Below are 20,563 nucleotides of genomic sequence, written 5' to 3' on the forward strand. Positions count from 1 at the left end.
AGTGCGTGTCTTAGGCAAAATGGCATAAGAAAATGTGTATTATGAGAAATTTGCAATAAAATGCTGGTGAAATTTCATGGGGATTTTTTTAAAAAAGACTATTTGCAAACTGATGCGTAAATGTGGAGAACTGATGACTGGAAAAATCAGCAGCCAAAATTGACATTTTTGCCTATCCCTACTCCGAATTGCCACAGGGATTCTCCCTCTCCATTTTGTGTTTAAGCAATGATTGAAGCCATTTTTATTTGGATAGGCTTTTAATGTTTAACTTTTCTGCTCTTTTGGGAATTTTCTTGCGACTGCCGTTCAGTTTTATGATCAGGTCTGATATGGTTTTTTATTACAATTGCTACTCCCATGTTTTATTGCTGCCATTTCACTGAGTGACATGTTATTTGGGGGTTTTAATTGCATTTTGCAAATCATTCTGCATAAGCTGCTTTGAAAGGTATGTAGAAAAATGGGTAAGGAATAATGACAATGAATATGATAATCCATCTATAGCTAATGTTCAGAGTGCGAGTGCTGTTGTTCATGGAGCCAAAACAACAACACCTACACTCTCTGTAGACCTGGAGGAATTCCAAAAGTTGCATAAATATTAAAATAAAAAATGAGGAGAAAGGACCCCGGGCAGGGCAGGGAGTGGGGCCTAAACAGCCTTATGAGGTCTAAGTGGGCATGAAACACTGACTGGACTACAGGGTGGAAGTTGGATAACTTGAGAGAGAGTTTGTGAAAGCAGTGGAGTGGCTGGAATCCCGAACAGCAACATTCGTTACTGCAACATTTCGCTGCGGATCTTGCACATTATTTGAAAAGGATTCTTGTAAGGAAGAAAACTGGAAAATCATCCTTTCTACTCTCTGCCTTGGAAGTCATAGGTTAGCAAGGCCAGAGAAAGCTCAACAGTAATAACAGCCCGACATCCTGTTTCCATAGTGGCCAACCACATGGCTATGGGAAGCTCAGGAGGACCTGAGCACACCTGTGGTTTCCAGCCACTGGCATTCAGAGCCATACTGCCTCCAACAGTGGAGGGAGAACACATCTATCATGGCTAATAGCTGTTGATAAGTAAGGAAATATAGATAGATAGATAGATAGATAGATAGATAGATAGAGATAGAGATATATAAATAATTCAAATACAGTGGTACCTCGGGTTACATATGCTTCAGGTTACATACGCTTCAGGTTACAGACTCCACTAACCCAGAAATAGTACCTCAGGTTAAGAACTTTGCTTCAGGATGAGAACAGAAATCGCACGGCAGCAGCAGCAGGAGGAGGCTCCATTAGCTAAAGTGATGCTTCAGGTTAAGAACAGTTTCAGGTTAAGAACAGACCTCCAGAACGAATTAAGTTCTTAACCTGATGTACCACTGTACAGGAGCTGGTGGGGGCTTGAAGTTGCCCATCCACAGTTAGAAGCACCTGGACACAGACACAGATCACATGGGCACAGTCTTCCCCACTTGGGTGAGATGTGTTGTTTTTCTATTTAAATTGTAATAATTATCTCTACGCTGGTATCTGTATGTGTAAATCACCACATGCAAATCAGTGTCTTTTGCCATTTTATAGTTACATGTTTCCTCTTTTTTGACAGAGCATAGCTGCCACCCTACTAGAGGGCCTCGGGTGTCTACAGGAGTCACCACTTGAAGAGACGCCCTAGACATAGGGGACTTTGTTCTGCAGACGATGTGTTTTATTTAGCTATCATGAGGACAGGACAGTCCTAACCTTCACCTGATGCACTTTAGTCAGTGGAATCAGGGTCCAGCTGACGCATTTTGTTTTTTTTTTTTAAATAATATTTATTAAAATTTTCAAAAATACAGAAAGTAAAAATTAAAATACATTCATAGCCCTATTTTCATATATCCACTTTCTGGGACTCCCCCCTTCCCCCACCCCTACCATATTCCTTTTTCATATTGTTGGCTCCACAAGCTCTCAGTTCTGATTAAAAACTTAATTTGTTTAAACCATTATTCGAATTTAAAATTTCTACACTCCTCATCAATACCCTTAATAAAAACACAAAAAATTTCTTTCCCAGGGCCCACCCCATTTTCATTCCACAATTTCCCTTTTTTTTAATAATAAAGACACCCCACATAATAGAAATATCAGAAATAAGAAATAAAAGGTATAATAGATAAAACAAAGCCAGTTCAATAAAAAGAAGTTGACAAGCCTTTGGATTTTAGTTCTCCCCCCCTGTCCCCGGTTCAATTTCCCCCTGACCACCAAACCATGTTATCCGCCTGGAATTCTTACAATCCATAAATCACCTATTTCCCCCAACTCCTTGCTGGTTTTTTTTTTTTTTTTCCTTTCATAGTTATTTTTAGAACACTTAACTTCAGATCTTTAATAAAGCTCCCCCCATTGTTCTTTCCAAATTGTAGTCCAGTTTCCTCTTGTTCCGCTGCTGAAACGTTCTAATCCAGCTGACGCATTTTGACCTGGTAATGGCAAAAACCTTGCTTACAGGGCAGTGTCCTCTGTAATGTGTAATTCTGGTGCCAACAGAAAAACAGCCTGTGTTTCTAACCCCTATCTAGATATGCACAGGCGGGGAATTTCTACCTGAACTGAATGCTAGGTCAACATTATCTGTGTGTCCCCCAGTTGGATTTTTCCCATTCCTGTGCCTAGAAAACTCCACCATTGCCACCTGACCCAGCCAACTTCAGCTCAAGCAAAAGGAGCACTCTGGACACAGGGCTAAAGTCCATTCCCATCATGCCTGTTTGTTTTCATAGCTGCAGGACATGGCAGGCTGTTTGCGCTAAGCCCAGCCAAGGCCACAGTTCCTGAACATTTTGGCCTTCGGTGACAGCACTGCATCTGTGGCAATCCGCCATGGTGGCCTTGTATCGGGAAAAGCAGAGCGAGGCCTGCCTTGTGTTTGTGCTGTAGTAACTCATAGGCTGAGCGATGGCTATGACTACTTCTACAGCCTTGTTTTCCTGCAGCACAGGTGAGAGGCGTGCAGGGCAAACTAAGACAATCATAAATCTCATTAGGTGAAATAGAGCTTCTAAGTAATAGGACTGGTGAGCAGCAGCAAACTTTCCTAAGGGAAGGAACGTAAGAGCTCTACTGGATGTTGTTCTCAGTGGCCAACCAAAAGGCTATGTAAGTGCACAATCAGGACTTGAGTACGACAGCTGAGAGTTAGTTTAAAAGACAATGCCAGTGTTAGGTTAGTGTTTAGGATTGCAGTTATGAGTTATGCAACACTGATAGTAAGCAGTGGGCTGGAGAGGGAGTCAGAGAGCAACATCTGAGAGCAATGATTGGGGTCTGCTTTAGTCAGAGGCTGCTGTGGCTATGGGAGAAGCCAGAACCTCTTGGGGTGTGAATGCTGTGAACTCCTCCATCGTAGGCTCAGGTTGTATATATGTGTAAATAAACCATATATCATAAAGACACCATAATCTCTGCTGTGCCTCATTGTCCAAAAGGAAACACACAAACCCTGAGTAACTGCCTGGAACCCCTGGAATCTCACACTGCTGTGTGGTGTATAACAATACATAACCATCATGATGACTAGTAGCCACTCCTCACCTTGCCCTCCATGAATATGCCTCATCCCCTTTCAAAGTTTTCCATGGCCATCACTACATCTTCTGGCAGAAAATTCCATAGTTGAACTGTGCCCTACATGAAGAACAACTTCCTTTTGTCTATTCAGAGTCTCCCACAATTCAGCTTCATTGGGTTAGCCTGAGTTCTGGTCTTGAGAGGGAAAGCCTCTCCACAATGGAATGCACCTCTGTCATGTTCTCCTGTCCTCGACCAGCTAAAAAGTCATAACCTTTCTTCACAGGGGAGTTTCTCTAGGCCCCTGATCATTTTGGTTAGCTGTTTCTATATCTCTTCCACTTTTTAAACCTCCTCCAAGTGAACCCAAGATGTATACAATGTCGTTCTCATTTTGCCTTGCAAACTTTGAAGTTGCTGTGGGAATAACACACAACACACACACATCGACTGTGTATGCACCATACTTTTAACACACATTTAAAGCACATGGCTTTACACAAAGAATCCTGACAAGTGTAGTTTACTGCCCACAGTTACAATTCCCTTCAGCCCTTAAAGTGCCCAGAATTCTTTGATTCAGGTAGGTAGCCGTGTTGGTCTGACGAGTCAATATAAATAAATAAAATGTCCAGTAGCACCTTAGAGACCAACTTAAAATTCTTTGAGTGAAAGAATGCTTTGAGTGTGCTTTAAGTGGTATAAAACTTTTAAAGACACAATCTAAAAGGCAAAAATAGGAGCTCTAGAGGGACAATGGTTTACTGGGGACAGGTATAACCAGGGAAATTTCATGGTAAAACAGTTGAGGTGAACGTACTAGACTTGGATGTAAACATGTTAGATTCAGGCTGTACATTTCTTAGCAACTTTTTAAATTGCACATATCTTCTAACTTTTACAAACGGGAATGACCGCTTGTGAACTAAAGTTGGCTTTAGGCCTAAATCTATAGACTTTAACCCTTGAAGTCTGTGGAACAGAAGGTGTTTCTCTCTGATGACCTTGCCTTGTGCAATTTCCTGCATTGTTGATTGCTCCATAGGAAGGGCTTTAGGTGGACTTCCCCAGATGGATTGTTTTTATCCTGCTTTGAAGATCAAAGGAGCCCCTGAATGCTAATGCTGAAATAAAGCAAAATCACAAGACTGGAGAGAGCCAGGAAATATGTGGATTCCTAGCACTCCATGTCTTTCCATCTACAACAAAAATGGAAAACAGTATCTGGCCCTCCAGATATTGTTGGACTCCAGTTCCCATCAGCCCCAGCCACCATGACCCATGGTCACTGAGCGTGGGAGTTGCAGATCAACAAACATCTAGAGGGCCACAGGAACCCTAGTTCTGACCTAGAAGCTCATGACATGAAGATGCAATTGTCTGCAATCCTAAACACCTTGTCTGTAGGGCTCATTTCTGAGCAAGTATGAATAAGATTGTGCTAAAGTACATTTATTGTACAGTACGCATTTATTTATGGCATAGCATGGTGGCTAAGAGACTGAGCTACAAACCACGGGGACCCTGTTCTAATCTTTCATTTACTATAAACTCACTAGGTGGTGTTGGTGGTTGCCAGGATGGGCATACGTTATTTTCATTTCAGTTGTACATTTGGGTGTGATTAATTCTCCTACCACCACCACCTTCTTTTTGAAAAGGACACATTACTTAACTACCTCCCTGCTGCTTTTAAAGATACAATATTCAGGAATTCTAAAACTGAAGAGCTGGAGAACATCAGACTCAAAGCACGTTTAACGTTTGTTGTGCGAGACAGTGAGCAGCCCTGGATTGAAATGTGCAGTGTCAAGAAACTTGGCACTGCACATTTGACGACCTTGGGCCAGGGCCAGTTAAATCTCCACTTACAATACCTCGCAGGGTTGTTGTGATGACACTCTGGGTTTATTGGAGGAACGTCAAGATGCAACTTTAATAAACAGATAAAACGCATGCAAGCAAGGCTTAGCCGTTCTCAACCTGTGAGTCCCCAGATGTTGTTGGACTACAACTCCCATCATCCCTGAGCTCTGGCCTTGCTAGCTAGGGGTGATGGGAGTTGTAGTTCAACAACATCTGGGGACCCACAGATTACAGCGCAACCCCACACGCCTGCTCAGGAGTAAACCCCATTGAGTTCAATGGGGTGAACTCCCAAGGTAAGCGAGTACAGAGGTCCCGCCTTAAATCGTTATTTCAAGCCACAAATAAACACCAAGCCCCGGTGCGACCAACGTGGGAGCTTTAGACTCCGCGTGCGCCCGGAATGAACGAGAGCTTTCTAGAGCTTCCCGTCGTCCTTCGCGCTCATCGGAAACCGGTAACCACGGAAACGGACGCCAAACGGAGCCCAACACCGCCACCAACGGTTCGTCCCCTGACCTTCCCTTTTATCTCTGATTGGACGAAACCCTTGCCAGTTAACGCAGAGAAGCCGGCGGTTGGTCAGAAGCCTGCCGAGGAACGGGTTCGGCGAGTGCGCGCTGTTTCCGCTTCCGGGGGCGCCGCTGACGGAGCGTGCTGGTAACTGAGGAGCGAGGCCGGAGCGTCTGTGGTCGAAGCTGAAATAAGAGCGAAGCGGCTAAGCGGGCGATGGGGGCCAGCGGGGAGGATGGGACGGATAGCGAGGAGCGCTTCGACGGCATGTTGCTCGCGATGGCCCAGCAGCACCAAGGCGGCGTCCGGGAGGTAAGATGGAGGGCAGGAAGGGAGGCCCTTCATCCGAGTTCTCCTCCCGCTCCGCCGTTTAACGGTCTCCCTTCCTGGAGTCTCTCTTTCGCGAACCCCCTCGCTGGCCCAGCCGCTTTCCCCCTCATGATTTCCCTTCTCTCCGAGTACCGTTTGCTGGTGAAGAGCAGCAGGCGACAGCTGCTGCCCGCATGTTAAAAACACCTGCCATGAAATGCAACTGATGGCCACCAAATTGGATGACTTCACCTTCCTTTTCCCCTCCCCTGCATCTCCCCACACCTCCTCCAAATATGCTCCAGAGAAGTGGGGAATCTCTGGAGCAATTCTTTTGGACATGTGTGGTGAGGGCTGCAGGGTTGCTCCAGGAGAGAGAGGCAACATCTCGTCGATCCCCCCGCCCCCCATTACTTTAACCCACTGTGTTCTGACACTGTTTTATTATTTCTTCTGGGTCAAATTTATGGTTCATCTAACTAGTAGCCTGTCTCTAGGAGATGCATTGATAGCCAGCATAGTACTCACTTTGTTGCTTGACATAATGGAAATGTGTGAATGCCTTCCATTAGATCTTGGGAGAGTTCCATAAGCACCATGAAAAAGTTTGAAATGGTACCTTCAAAATACAGGCACACACACACACACCTCTTAGTGCATTCTACCCATCTGCAACTGCATATAGGCACAGTGCCAGGAAATAAATAAATAAATAACTTTAATCCTACCAGGAAATGGCAGGAGAGAGCTGGAGAGTCCTCGTGGCTTGTGAGAAGACCCTCCCTGGAGCCCGAAGAGGATGTCACTGAAAGCTGAGGATGCCCTGGAGGCACAGCTGGGCTTTGCTTAGGCTGCTCAGCCTCCCAGCCTGACAGCTGCTTTTCTGCACAGCCTCCATCTGCCTCCAGAGCTTCAACTTTAGATATTTTGGTCTGGATTGGAGAGCAGGGGGAAATAGGCATTTAGAGGGTGTTCCCCACTTTATATGATTTCACTTATATGTGTGGAGGTCCGGAAAGTATTCTCTGCATAAGTATGGGAATGCCTGTATGTGCTTCTGTGCAATGTAGAAAGCACCTGTTTAGACAACACAGTAGGCTTTTAGCATAAGACCACCCTTCAGTATTGTGTGATGCTGATTTATGACATAGGAAATTCCTGTGTTTTAATGAAAGATAACAGCATAGACCCTAATAGACTGGAAAGAGAAGCTGCTGAATTGCAACTCATTACCAAACTTAAAACCATGGAGAAACCTGGTTTGAACAAAGACATTGGATTCTTATCCCATTATACATGACTAAGCCATTTCTCACCTTCTCACCCCTTGCCTTTTCCTGTAAGACCCATTACAGTCGTTAAGAGTCGTCAGCAGGCTCATCTCAGCTATCTGCCAATCTCCCATTCCCACCACCCTTCTGAGTAATACCCCTCCCCACCTTCTCACTATATAGAAGGATCTGGCAACTTCTGTTTCAGTGTATCTGAAGAAGTGTGCTTGCACACGAAAGCTCATACCAAGAACTAACTTAGTTGGTCTTAAAGGTGCTACTGGAAGGATTTTTTTTATTTTGAGCATAGACCCTAAAAATCCATTTCGTGACAAGAATCCAACTTCTGTTGCCATTCAAGGATACATAAAATGTTGATCTAAGTGTGCCATAAACAGACAGCAAAAGGTGTTAAGATCACATGTACGGACATCATTGTAATACACTTAAGTTTCATAAAGCAAAAGTTTCCAGTTTCATTTATATTGACCTTTATAGAAAACAGTTTCCCATTATAATATTAAAACTCATGGTCACCTAATAAAGTTGGCTAATAACAGGTGTGGGACTGGTCAAAAGAACTGTTTTCCAAAATAAATTTATAGGATGATGGTCACAAGCTTAGATAGCTTTAAGGAGGATTTGGCAAATTCATGGAGCAAAAGCCTGTTACTATTAGCCATGATAGGTAAATGGAAGCTCCATATTTTGTATGGGTGGGGAACCCATGATCCGTCAACTATTGCAATGCCAACTTCCATCAACTCCAGCAGCCAGAAATGGTGGCAATTTTAGTTCTGTAACATCTAGAGGGATACTGGCCCCACACCTCTGCTCTATAGAGCCAGTATCGGAATACTTTATGCTGGAGAGAAAGCCTTTTTCACATTCTGCTTGTAAGCACCTAAGTGACATCTGCCTTGCTGCTGGTTCCTAGGTTACATGGACCTTAGCCTATTGAAGTCCTTAGAAACTGTGACCATAGCTAGCTTCTAGATAATTATTGATTTTTGAGCCAAACAGTGGTTTTCCATCTTCTGGGTTGTTGGGCTTGATAATAAAGCAAATCACACTGCAGTTGAGTAACGTGATTTGCTTCTGGGGTTGATGGGGATTGGTATCTAACAACAGTTGGAGGGCGATGGGTTTCCTGCTGTTATGGAATATGGAGCTTCCATTTAGCTATCATTATGGTAAATAGTGCTTTGCTCCATGAATTTGCCAAATCCTTTTTAAAAGCTGACTAAGTTTGTGGCCATCACATCATCTTGCAGTGGCAGTCAATCTTACATATATATATTGTGGAAAAAATATGAATTAAAAACAAAATTATTTGTCCAACTAGCCAACTTCTTCCTTGCCATATTTTGTTTTTGCACATCCTCTTTGAGCGCTTCAGTTCCCATTATGTATAACCTAACAAGAACAGAAAGGTATGTAAGAAGGCATTTAGCATTTTGACATCATGAAAGCAAAGTTTGATAGTGAAATATTATCAGCAGCCATTAATATCATATATTGCATTGCTACTGAAACAATATTGGGAGCTCTTTTACAAATCAGATCACTTGTAAGAGACATTGAATTTTTAAAGAGCATATTCCTCATTGTGGAGTTTGGAACAAGTTCTTGAAAACATTGTATCCTTTCCTTACAGCTTGTGAACACCTTTTTTAGCTTCTTGAGGCGCAAGACTGATTTCTTTGTAGGAGGAGAAGAGGGTGCTGCTGAGAAGGTATCCTGTTTATCAGTTGTTGTTAAATTTATAATAATAATATAATAATTTATTACTTATACCCCGCCCATCTGGCTGGGTTTCCCACCAGCCCTTCACCAGCAGGTCCCAGAAATGGTTGCAGCAATTTAAAATTCAGAATTAAAAACGGCCACAGCAGAGCAGTCACAGGTATAACGTGGGTCCCAATAAACACACGTCTCAGTTGTGAAAGGCCAGGAGCATATACACATCTGCAGATGACACTACTAACAACCTTTTTGGAGAGTGGAGAGGTTGTTTGGTTGTGATTTTTTTTTGGCTGCTGTTTGAACAAAGGCTAGCTTCAAAAGCAAGCATGCTGAGACGTACTGAGTTAACTCCAACAGACACCAATGGATCAATAATTCCAGCTTGCTCTGTTTGTTCACTCCTAGAAAAGCACTAAAGTCCACTTCTGCAGTGGTAGCTTTTCCCCCGCCCCCAACAGAAAAGTTTGCTTAACAATGTGAGAAATGCTGCTGGTGATCTTAGATGCTATGTGATTATTTAGTTCCTTTGCTAATTTTAGGAGGGGAAGCATATGACATAGCCTACCTTTAGAATTTGACAACTCTTACTTAATCTTCTAGTGAATGTAAGAACTTCAGAGAAATCTGTATATCCCCCCCAAAAAAACAAGGAATTAGATTAAATAAAATCAATCTACATAGAAATGTGGAGGATTTTTTTTAACTACTGAGGTCTTAAATGAGGCCTTGTATAAGAAGTGAGATGTTGCACCCCTCTATGCATCATTAACGCTACAGGTTGCCAGATTGCCCTTCCATTCTCTGAGACATTTTCCATGTCAGGCTATTCTTTTTGTCCTTAGAAGTTCAATCCAAGCCTGTTTCTCAAGTCAATATAAGAAGTGGAAGTGGGATTATTGCAGCAAGGTTTTCTTTTGTGTTGCATATGTTGGGGGGGAGGAATATTAATATTTAAAGTGGAGAAAAGTTGAGTGATTTAAGAGTTTGGATTTTTCTTTACCTGGCAGAATCCTGATGAATGCAAGAAGCCAGTGGACATTGTGGAACAATGGTGTTAGGGACATGGAAACAGGAATTCATGTTACAGAGGAATGCTTTTCTGCTTTTTAAAAAGTTGATAAAATGAGAGGGGGGAGGTCAGTAGAAACATACAATTCAGTTACAGCTACCAGAGTCTATGCTAACAAGTCAGATTCCATATTATGGATGGAACCAGAGATTTCTCAATTCATATCTAAGTTACACACTATCTAAAGATTGCGTCTATTTTTTTAAAATGTGAGGCACAAGATTTTAATCTGTTTTTTTCAGTAGGCACAAGTCTTCAACATGTCACTGTCCAAAGGGCACGTTGGATCATGTGTTCCAATGTCAGTTCTTCTGTTAATGGCCTTTAGTTGCTGCAGCAGCTGTGAAGGTCACCCAGCAGCAGGAATTCTTAAAATTCAGTCTGTTATGCAGTCAGATGACTACATCACCTCTTGCAGCAAACATATTAGAGCCCTGACCTTCAGTCTCTCTCTTCTCCCCACACCCCTCTCTCTCTCTTTTCCCTGAATTGTGGGCAAAGGTATTCCTGTCATTCCAACTCTGGGCTCTTGGAAAAAGGGCTGATAAGTTACTGCAAGTAACATTTTTTAATGAGCCCTGATGGAAGAAAAGCTCCCTAGTTGATAGGAATCTCAAGACCTCTACTTCAGGGACCGCCTCTCCCCATACAAATCGTCCCGGACTCTGCATTCATCATCTGAGGCCCTTATTCACGTGCCTCCTTTTCTGTAGTGGCTCCCCGTTTGTGGAATGCTCTCCCCGGGGAGGCTCACCTGGCTCCTTCAGTACAGTGGTACCTTGGTTTACAAACGTAATCCGTTCCGGAAGTCCGTTCTTAAACCAAAGCATTCTTAAACCAAGGTGTGCTTTCCCATAGCAGCGGGGGACTCAATTTACACTCAACAGGAAGCGGAACATGTTCTGCTTCCAAGGCAAAGTTCACAAACCAAAACACCTACTTCTGGGTTTGCAGCATTCTTAATCCAAGTTGTTCATAAACTTAGCTGTTCTTAAACCAAGGTACCACTGTATATCTTTTTAGGCATCAGACGAAAACATTCCTCTTCAGTCAGGCCCTTGGCAGATTAATATTCTACAGCCTTCTAAGTGTGTTTGTGGGGAGGAGGCATTACAGTGGTGCCTCACAAGACGAAATTAATTCGTTCTGCGAGTTTTTTCGTCTTGCGAAGCACGGTTTCCCAAAGTCTTCAAAATCACCAAAGTCTTCAAAAAAGGCTACCACACCGCGTGCTATGAGTTGCTCCTCGAAGTCACCCTGGGTATTAATGGTTTTAAGAAAAAGGAAACAAACTTGCAAGACATTTTCGTTTTTTTCGTTTTTCGTCTTGCAAAGCAAGCCCATAGGGAAATTCGTCTTGCGAAGCAACTCAAAAAATGAAAAACTCTTTCATCTTGTGAGTTTTTCGTCTTGCGAGGCATTCGTCTTGCGAGGTACCACTGTATTGTTTTGTTGTTTCTGTTTTAATTATTTTCTTGTATTTTATCTTGTATTTTATTCTGTGAACATCCCTGAGATCTTGTGATGAAGGGTGATCTAGAAATTTAATTAATTAATTAATTAATAGCCTTTCTATAGCTAATGGTGGTCACATCATATGTCCAGCCCCATAATATATTGGCTGATGATAGAACTTGAAAGTGATATGAAAGTAATCCTGATCCCCTTTATCACCAAATGTATCAAATTGGAGGGGTGGGGGTGGAATTGATACTAAGCAGTCCCTTCCTTTGATAGAAGAGCCCACCTTTAGTTAGACCACAGTGAAAGATAAAGCCATTTTATCTACTACAGGATGCTGCTTCTTAACTAGTTTTTCACAGGATTTATTCCGTCTCCCCAGTTAATCACAGAGACATTCAGTCGCCACAACAAGCTGGCTCTGAAAGCACAGAAAGAGAAGAAGGCCCGTCAAGAGGCAGAAAAGCGGGAGAAAGCAGAGCGTGCTGCAAAACTTGCCAAAGAAGAAAAACAGGAAGAAAGTGAGCCAAGGATTAAAGAACTGACTGAGGAGGAGGCAGAAAGGTTGCAACTGGAAATTGACCAGGTGTGAATCCCATTTGTTGTAACTGGATCTTCACTGTAATGGAAGAACAAGTATATTGCTTATGTCTGGCTTGATAGGTTATCAGTGGCTTTCCATTTGATTGAAGACTGCATTTAACCAACCATGAAAGCATCAACTCCTATAGAATTATTTTGATACTGTCTTAGAATATCTCTAATCAGTTCCTTCTCTTTGCTTATGTTGTAAGCCATAGCACTTCCCAGACCTTTATATATTCTGTATCTGGAAATTCCCCACAATGTACCACAAGGCAAAATCATCACAACTACTTATAATGCTTTGAAGTAGCAAAAAGCCCTCTCCCCTCCCCAGCCGCTTTGAACTAACAAAGGGGCAGGGTGCTACTTCTATTAACAGTAAATAACATTTCACAGACGTTTGTAGTTCTCAACTGTTATCTTCTAAAACAGAAAAAAGAGAAGAAAGAAAATGAGGCCCAAGGTATCCCTTCCAAACCTGCTGAGAATCCAGTAGAATCTCCCGAGTCCAGCAAACAGGTAATTTATTCTCAGAAGTTTTTGAAACTTGTGAACAGATATTGGTTCCCATCTTAAACCTACATTGGTTTAAGATGGTTTTTGGTTGTGAATGCTCACACAATATGCTTACCAGAATAGAATTATAGGGTTTATACACGTGAACCTCTGGAGAACCTCTGGATTGCTTTGTTTCAAAGAACTCACATAGGAGTTGTTGAGGCCTTAGAACTATTCAAAACTAAATTCATGAGCAAGATAATCTTTCAAGAAGGTTCATGCAGAACCTCTGAACCACCAATTATACAGAAGATACAACAGGCAGGAAAAAGACTACATGAATTTAGCTTGCTAAAAGTTGAACACTAAGAAGTATTTTTACTTTTTGCTGTGTTTTGTCTAGGATACAGATGAGGAGGAAGAAGATGAGAAGGACAAAGGCAAGCTTAAACCAAACTCTGGGAATGGGGCAGACCTTCCAAACTACAGGTGGACACAGACCCTCTCTGAACTGGATGTAAGTATAGGGTGTGTTTTTTAAGAACATGAGATGTTTTAACTAGGCGATAAACTTAATGATGAGTCATAAAAAGACAGGTCTGTCCTGCATTGATTGTTAAGGGGGGGAAATACATACGGGCGGTGAATAACATTGGGAGTTGTTCTTTCTGGGTCTCAGTCTTGTTAATTAATGACTGTTTCAGACCATACTAGTTTGGGACACAGAATCAGTTCCAGAAAGAAAAAACTTGGAGACCTGATATAGCATCTGTGGCGGAATAGATTGCCGCAAGTAACAGTTAACAAATTGTCCGTACCAGAGGTTTATATGTGTGGATTCAATGCACCCTCTTGCTCCTTCTCCTGTCTAGCTGGCCGTCCCATTTAAAGTCAACTTCAGGCTGAAGGGTAAGGATATGTTGGTCGACATACAGAGACGGCACCTGAAGGTGGGACTAAAGGGCCACCCACCTGTGATTGATGAAGACTTATATAACGAGGTGAAGGTGGAGGAGAGTTCATGGCTGATCGAGGATGGGAAAATAGTCACTGTGCATTTGGAGAAGGTAACAGCAAAAGCTTCAGGCCATTTTCATGCCTAATTTGGGTAGAGTTGTAAATTCTTGAATGTGCTGCTTGTTCCGTCCAGTTGAAGAGGAGCTTCAAAAACTGAGCTGGCAATCGGAATACTACTTTTTATTTTGTCTGATCATCCAAATCAAATGGGCTACCATTCCACAGTGAGCCACAAGGCCAGGATGTTATCTGAAAATCTTTGGTCACCTCCCTTTCCATCCCACGTCCCCTCCCTCATCCCCTGCTTTTCAGAGAAGGTACTCTTTTCCGTGGAATTCTCTCACCAGGGAGGTTCACCTGGCACCATCATTGTATATATTCAGGCACTAGGCGAAAACATTCCCCTATAACGAGGCCTTTGGTCTTAAACTATCTGCAGCCTTTTAGAAGCCTTTTTTAAATCTGTTTCTGTTTCCTCTTGGCTTTACTGCCTTTTTGGTTGTAAATTACTTTGGGTTGCCCTAGCCTAGACTAACAACTTTAATGAATAACGCTGGTTGTAAAAACATTTCATTCTGCAATCTTGTTTCTTTTAGATCAACAAGATGGAATGGTGGAACAAGTTAGTCCAAACAGACCCAGAGATTAACACCAAGAAAATTAACCCAGAGAACTCAAAAGTGAGTGCTTTTCCTGCTCAGTTGTGGTCATGCCCTGCTTGTGGGCTTTCGACAGGCATCATTTCATGCTCTTAATTTTTTATTTAAAAGGATGAGTGACAGCTTGTTGTTTCATGGAACAAGCACATATACTATTCATCTGGAGAGTTCATCATTTGATAGTGTTCACTGGGTCAGAACAGAGGAAGCTGTCTTCTATCAGATCAGACCATTGGTTTATCTAGCTCAGTATTGTCTATACTGATTGGCAGCAGCTCCCCAGGGTCTCAGACTGGGGTCTTCTCTAGCCCTTCCTAGAAATGCCATGGATTGAACTTCTGCATAGAAAGCAGATGCTCTACCACTGTCCTTTCCCGATGTATTTCCCACAATGAATACTTTTCCTTGGTTTAAAAATTGTCAAGACTTTTGTGCCATCTTCAGTGGGTGAACTCATAGAACACAAAGTCATTACACACAATCCTGTGGCTCTCAGAGGTTGTTGTGCTTCCGTAAAGAGGCACAGGTTTCTTCTTTTATATGCTGCTGCCAGCAATGGTTCTGGCTGCTCAGCCCGTGACTCAGAGATCCTTGGTATGCATGCTGCCAGGAAGGCAGCAGCTAGAAAGTGCTGAGAAGGAAAGGGCTGGGGCGTGAATCTCAATGATTCCCAGCACCATGGTGAAACCACATTGCTTTGTTCCCACTGCAACCAGTTATCAGATCTGGACAGTGAAACCCGCAGCATGGTGGAGAAAATGATGTATGACCAGCGGCAGAAATCAATGGGCCTCCCCACATCTGATGAGCAGAAGAAGCAGGACATCCTGAAAAAGTGAGTAAGACCAGTTTGTGTGTCTCATGGGGAATATGAGGGGAAAGTATGAAGGGTCGCTCTCTGAGCACAGATATCTGCATTTGTGCATTGCTGTACCACCAAATTACCTGTACCCTTGATAGTTTAAAATTCAAAATCAGTAAAATATCCATATAGTCAACAGCATCACAAACCAACCCACATCTTGGTGGCCAATGAATGCAAGAAGTCCTTGTTGGTGAGAAGTGGCTCAGGTATAGTTCAGCTCTAGGTCCAGGGAGTAGGGCACTGTCCAGGAACAAATGACCTGGCAGTACCATCTCGGCTTTTATCAATTATGTGGTGTGTAACTATAATTTCCTCAGAGCCAGATTGCTTAACCTCTTTCACCCCAGCAATAGATGGATCGCTAGACATTCATTTATAGCTTTATTGCCCTGTTTGGCAGAGGTTGCCTATATGCTTCTGTGAGTAAGTATCCTGTTAAGGCCATGCAGGGTGATGCTTCCTGCTCTCTGGGTTGGAAAGAGGGTAACTACAGGGCACACAGCTACCTACCTGGCAGTACCATCTCTGCTTGGCGCAATTACGTGCTGTGTGACTGTAATCGCCATGTGCTTCAAAGCCAGAACAAGAGGCTGATCACAATAGCAGCATCCATAGCCTCAGAATGGTTCCACTGAAATTAATGGGTATGACCAGCTGAGAGTTATACATTTCAGTGGGTCTACTCTGAGTAGAACTGAGGTGCTATGCACTGTCTTAATATTGGCAAGCATCAAATGCAGCAGCATCTGCTTCTGTTACCTGTAGAGCTTTGTTCAATGCTTCAGAAGAAGTCTTTAGTGTTGCTGATGAGCTAAGAATTTGCACTTTACTCAAATATATGTCCAAGTCAAAAACAGGGTCTTTTTCAAGATTTCCACCATGAATCCTATTTTCCCTTCACTGCTGCTAATGGCTGTAATGGTAAGGAGGCTGATTTAAATAATAGTTTAGCTGCTTCACATCTGAGCTCATTGACTTTGGGCCAAACAATGAGAGATGGGCATCCTGCTACATTTCTATGCTGGGCAATGATTTTTATCCTCTGGCAGCCTACCTGGTTGCTTTGCTGGATACTCAATCACCCATGCACAGTTTTTTGCTCCCTGTGGCTACTAGACAAATACAGGCTGATAGTTTTAAGATTGCCAGTCCAGAATGACTTGCCAGGTGACAAATGTATGGAACCTGGTAACTTGGAAGCATACAATCTCTTTGCTGTTGCTCACTAGCACAGACCACCCAGCTACCTGCCTGTTTTGCCAGACTCCGCATGTGTCCAGTGGAGTGATTTTAAGGCAGTGCTTTGAACTTCATCCCATCAATTGGGCAATGTATAAAGATCTAACTTGCAGAATCGTCGTTCATCTGTATCTTTCATGTGCTTGATGCACCTTAACCCACTTTTCCCTTCAGTCCCCTTCCATATATTGTTTCACCACCACCACATTTTCTCTTCATTTGAATGTTAATGTGTTTATATTCTTTCTTTTCATTTATAACTGGAGAATTGCAAAAATATAATCTAAAGAACAGATTTGTCACCAAAATAAACAAGGGCATGAGCTAAGTGCTGCATAAAAGATTGAATACTTCTGTGTCGTGTTCCTGGCATGGTTTTGGTGGTAAAGAGACCCAAGTCACAGCAAATCTTCCAGAAAGATCTGAAGCCTGACTTTTAAACATGTTTTTCTCTAAGGTTCCCCTTCAGTCCATGGTGTTCTTATTGCACAAACAGAAATGATGTTTGCATAGACTTGAAAACTCATTTCTATAAGCCAGGTGCTACGTGTCTGAACTGAAGCTAATAGTTCCCAAGGGCACGTTAGATTAATTTGTCGTTCCTCATTTACAACTGTAGTACGTCGTTATGGGGCAATATTACTGATACTGCTAATGGGAGACTTAAGGCAGCATCATAGGCTACAGTTAGTCAGAGTCATAATGATATCAGGGTCACCTGTGATGTTCCAAGACAGGGTGGAGGGTGGTCCTACAGTAGCTTAATGACCTTAATAACCAGTATGACAGCTGCCTGCATTTAAGAGGCTGCTTTATTTTTCAGATAATGGCCCAGGGGCCAGTAGTGTGTTTTCCTTCACAGACCCTTTCACAAGTATATACCAGTTGCTGAGAATCACACGTGGGGAAAAGAATGTTGTGCTGCAGTCCTGCTTGTGGACTTCTTATTGGCATCTGGTTGGCCACTGTGAGAATGGAATGCTGGACTAGGTGGGCCTTTTCCCTGAGCCAGCTGGTTAGACTGCATAATGAAGTTGACATCATGTAACAGTGAGGGCATCTTCCTAACACTGCACATGTACTCAAACATGGCACGATATGCAACAACCAAAATGGGTAGCATCAAAGTGTGGCATCTGTTTTCAGCTTGATGCAATTCCTCAAACCCCCAGTGGTGAAATATCAACCAATAAAACACGAGGCATGTGGACCATAATAAAAACAATGTATTTTTTAAAAAAACCAAAGCATCTGTCAACCAAAACTGTAACTCTTATAAACTGTCTTGAAACCCCAGAGTGTACAGTAGCATACAAGAGCTATAAATAAATGCTGAAAGCAGCAACACAATCCTGATTTTTTAAGTAAATTCATTTTTACCTGGCAAGTGAAACTCAGAGTAGGTACATGGTCCTAGGGAGGGCAGTACTGATTTTCACGTACTCATAACATTGCCTTGCTGATCCTTCTTTCCTAGCTTTTTCAGCTAATGTGTGCTTCTTTCATATTTACAGGTTCATGGAACAGCATCCAGAAATGGATTTCTCAAAAGCAAAATTCAACTGATATGGTTGGCCTTTTTCTCCCCCCCCCCCTCTAAACTCATTAGGATAAAATATAAATGAAAATAAATCAGCAGGACAGTATAGTCGTTTCACCCAGCCCTGGGACTGCTCACATCACCTCAGAGTGAACTTTCTGTGTAAAAAGAGCTGCACTGGTTAATCCATGTAGCACACTGCTTACGCTTCTGGATTTTCAACAGCAGTATCAATCACCTAAGGCCCATTTTACCTTTGCACAGGGAAGAATATTTCAGGGAGAGGAAGGAGTGATGGGAAAAGGGAGTACTTGATGGAATCAGATTGTCCCTTGGTTCTTGCTTAGTGTCTAGGAAGTATCATTAAAAATACAATAATTTAAGTAGCAAGAGAGATACTCAGCCTTCATCATCCTCTACTCTCCCAGCTCCTGCTCTTGAAATCAGAGCTGAAAGTCTTCCTGCAGCCTTCCTTCTACAAACAAAGCAACCCCTGCAGACTTCTAATTCAGTGCAACAATGCTGAGCATTTTCAGACATTGCAAGAAAAACTACTGACAAATTTGATCCACAGGTGTCTCATGCTTGTTGCACTTGCACCATTGTCCCCAAGGAATAGCTTGTGTTGGAGTGATAAGCACTTCACTCAAGAAAGTTCCCATTAGACGTTAAAATGAAAGCACGAGAAGCAGCTTCACAAAGCACCCATGTATCTGCTTGTCAGAACTTTCTATAACCTCTAAAGTTACCGTAGTATTTCAAGTGTTAAATTCAGAAGCTTGGAGGCAAAAGGGATAGATTGCTTTTGCATCTGTGTTTAGGCTTATGGATGGAGTGTAGGAGTATCAAACTGTTTAGGCCACATCAGAATCTGGTATATCAGTCCTACATGTTGTTCCACTTGGATCTGTCACTCAGCTGTTTCTGCCAGGCCCTAATGGACCCATTTCAGAGCTTCCGTCGTGTATATTTGCCCCAGATATTAGAGGTTTTTGCCCTTCAGAATGACTTCCTTATCCTTCCTGTTGCAATACTGCTGGTGATTTGGCCTTACATAACCAATATTTAGTAATAGGAAGGGTCTGTTAAGTGATCAGTTACTTCAAAAAGGTTGACTTGCTCTACTCTTGTTGTAGCTAAAATGAATTGATCCATACAAACAATGCTGGTGTCTAAAACTAGCAGTAGGCAAGGTTTTTCTGCTGTCAACAGACACATGTTGGATGGCAGACAGATCTCTGGTTTGTTAGAGACCAGCTGTCCACCTCATTGAAGCAACTCCACATACATTCCCCTTTCGGCGTTGGACATGCCAAGCAAGAGCCTTCTGCATGTTCTATTTTTTTTTGTGATGGTTGCTTTAAAAACAGCTTGTATTCTGCATGTATAAATAAAAAGGTGATGTTTTCATGTGGTGTCATGTGACTATATTCCAGTTATCCGTCTACCAGAATAACTTTTGAGCCACCAGAAAGTAGCTAGCAGCTTTTACAGAGTTTATGAAGGTATGAAATATTAAAGAAAAAATGGTCCGTACCTTCCTAAACTGTAATTAGAGTATTTATGAACCCTTGTTCTTCCAGTGACGGAAGAGCAGTGACTGGGAATAAAATATAGGCAAGGGCATAGAATATACGGCATTCAAGGCAGTGCTGGTTTCGGCTGATGGGAGTTGTAGTTCTGAACACCTGGAGAGCACCAGGTTGACATAGACTGATGTACAGCATTGTAGCCTGTCATTGTAAATAAGTTTCAGGCTGTCAGGCACCCCTCACATGCTTTGACGGTGGGCTGTTCCACCCCTGCTCCCTGTGGTGCAAGCTGCAACCTTTCCCCTTTTTCCTAAGCTGACTACAGGCCATTGACCCCATTCATTTGCGCCCTGTGGCCATCCCATGACTGTTCGACTTTCCACCATGAGGCAACAGCATACAGTGTCCCTGTGCCATTGTGCTCTTTTGTCATCCTCTGAACCTTGGAATGGCCTTGGTTGTCTACCGACCCTTGCTGGCTGGCACACAACAAAGCTTTCACCTGTTTTGTGCCTGCAGAAATGTGTTTCTCTTCCTTGCAAGTCTGATTATCCTGTCTTCTGTCCATTGACTTAGCAAGGTGTGACTAGCCTCATAGGACCAAAACCTCTGGGGTACAAGGGGGAAAGGTGCAGGTCTTCCTTCCAAGAGCCCAGTGCATTTAAAATGAAAACAAGAGAACAAAATGAGTAAAAGTGACCAAGCAGTTCAATAGCTGCCCCTCCTAATGCTGTAGAAGTAGTGTTGCCATTGTGCTTTACCTGTTCCTTTCCTCAACTGTATGTTGCTTAAACATTACAAGGCTCCAAACATTTTATTCTACAGA

The 20,563-nt window shown here is 42.7% G+C and overlaps 1 protein-coding gene across 1 annotated transcript; it reads left to right on the plus strand.

Moving 5' to 3' along the window:
- Window positions 1-6,052: 6,052 nt before the first annotated feature.
- NUDC (nuclear distribution C, dynein complex regulator) lies at window positions 6,053-19,615 on the plus strand. Its single transcript, XM_081017671.1, has 9 exons — window positions 6,053-6,258; window positions 9,184-9,261; window positions 12,185-12,388; window positions 12,820-12,906; window positions 13,289-13,402; window positions 13,758-13,952; window positions 14,499-14,582; window positions 15,278-15,396; window positions 18,180-19,615. The coding sequence occupies exons 1-9, from the start codon at window positions 6,163-6,165 to the stop codon at window positions 18,229-18,231; spliced, it is 1,029 nt and encodes a 342-aa protein (XP_080873797.1). The 5' UTR covers window positions 6,053-6,162; the 3' UTR covers window positions 18,232-19,615.
- Window positions 19,616-20,563: the final 948 nt, after the last annotated feature.

This window comes from Podarcis pityusensis (assembly GCF_964106645.2).
Source record: "Podarcis pityusensis genome assembly, chromosome: 8".
In the NCBI taxonomy this organism is placed as follows: Eukaryota; Metazoa; Chordata; class Lepidosauria; order Squamata; family Lacertidae; genus Podarcis; species Podarcis pityusensis.

What these genes read in the sequence shown, in the direction of transcription:
- NUDC (XM_081017671.1), top strand. Translation starts at nt 6,163, where the DNA reads ATGGGGGCCAGCGGGGAGGATGGGACGGATAGCGAGGAGCGCTTCGAC. An exon ending in ACCAAGGCGGCGTCCGGGAG is followed by an intron (nt 6,259 to 9,183) that starts GTAAGATGGAGG and finishes CTTTCCTTACAG; the next exon opens with CTTGTGAACACCTTTTTTAG. An exon ending in AGACCCTCTCTGAACTGGAT is followed by an intron (nt 13,403 to 13,757) that starts GTAAGTATAGGG and finishes TCTCCTGTCTAG; the next exon opens with CTGGCCGTCCCATTTAAAGT.